Source organism: Anopheles bellator, unplaced genomic scaffold, assembly GCF_943735745.2.
Source record: "Anopheles bellator unplaced genomic scaffold, idAnoBellAS_SP24_06.2 scaffold03082_ctg1, whole genome shotgun sequence".
Taxonomy (NCBI): Eukaryota; Metazoa; Arthropoda; class Insecta; order Diptera; family Culicidae; genus Anopheles; species Anopheles bellator.
This window is the reverse complement of record NW_026687204.1, coordinates 1-1,020: the sequence shown is the minus strand read 5'-3', so window position 1 is coordinate 1,020 and position 1,020 is coordinate 1. Positions and strand designations below refer to the sequence as shown.

General features: G+C 51.1%; 1 protein-coding gene across 1 annotated transcript; it reads left to right on the top strand.

Annotated features, from left to right (window-relative positions):
* Positions 1 to 50: 50 nt before the first annotated feature.
* LOC131214861 (glutamate receptor ionotropic, delta-2-like) lies at positions 51 to 1,017 on the top strand (the record flags this gene model as incomplete). Its single annotated transcript, XM_058209188.1, has 2 exons — positions 51 to 299; positions 393 to 1,017. Coding segments are annotated over 2 exons (874 nt in total), but the record flags the coding sequence as incomplete, so codon positions are not given.
* Between the last annotated feature and the right edge of the window lie 3 nt (positions 1,018 to 1,020).

Here is a 1,020-nt window from a genome sequence, read left to right as displayed (position 1 = left end):
AAAAACTGTTCCGAGTATTCGACCTTGGACGATCTGCCGTTGTTGGTTAGCAATGAGGTGTACTATTTCTGCACCGATCCCTCCACTGGCCAGCATTTGGTGCGGCAGCAGTATCGCTTATCTCGGACCGGTCCAATCACCGTCGAAACGGTTGGTCCTTGGGATCCGGCGAAAGGTGTCGTTATCGCAGCGCCACGTGCCGTGACGTACGTTAGGCGAAGGAATTTCAACCAATTCCAGCTCCGCGCTGCCATGGTTCTTATGCATAACGAATCGTTGAACCATTTGAACGATTATAGGTGAGATAAGTTTTGAAACTTTACGATACATAACTAACTTCGAGTTGTGAAAGGGCGTATCCTGAGGGTTAATCTCGTATGTGTTCTTCTTAGCAACAAACATCTGGATGGATTGTCACGTGTTTCCTATCTGATAACGAAAGCGGTTGGCTTTCACCTTAATGCGTCCATACATTTCTACGTCGTTGATACTTGGGGCTATCGCAACACCACTGCAGGCCTCTTCACAGGTATGATCGGCGAACTGCAGGCTGACAGAGCCGATATCGGGGCAACCCCGCTGTTCTTCACACCAGATCGGATTCCGGTCATCGATTACATTGCAATGATTGTCGCTACGAAGGCAAGCTTCTTGTTTCGGGCACCGAAACTCTCCTACACGGACAACGTCTTCGTTTTGCCATTCGAACGGTACGTTTGGTACAGCACCATAAGCTTCATCGTCCTGTCTGCACTCTTGATGGCGTTAGTGCTTCGCTGCGAACAACGATACACCGGACGGCCAGAGCCACTGGCAGCCCAGAATTCTTTCGGCCTGTCGGACACGGTGCTCAACTCGTTCGGAACCACCTGCCAGCAGGGATCGTTCATCGAGCCGAAAAGGGCTGCCTCACGGTGTTTGCTCCTGATCTGTCTGGTGCTGCTGATGTTTCTGTACGCCAGCTACTCGGCCAACATTGTCGCCATGATTCAGTCCCCCTCAACGAAGATACAGACGACG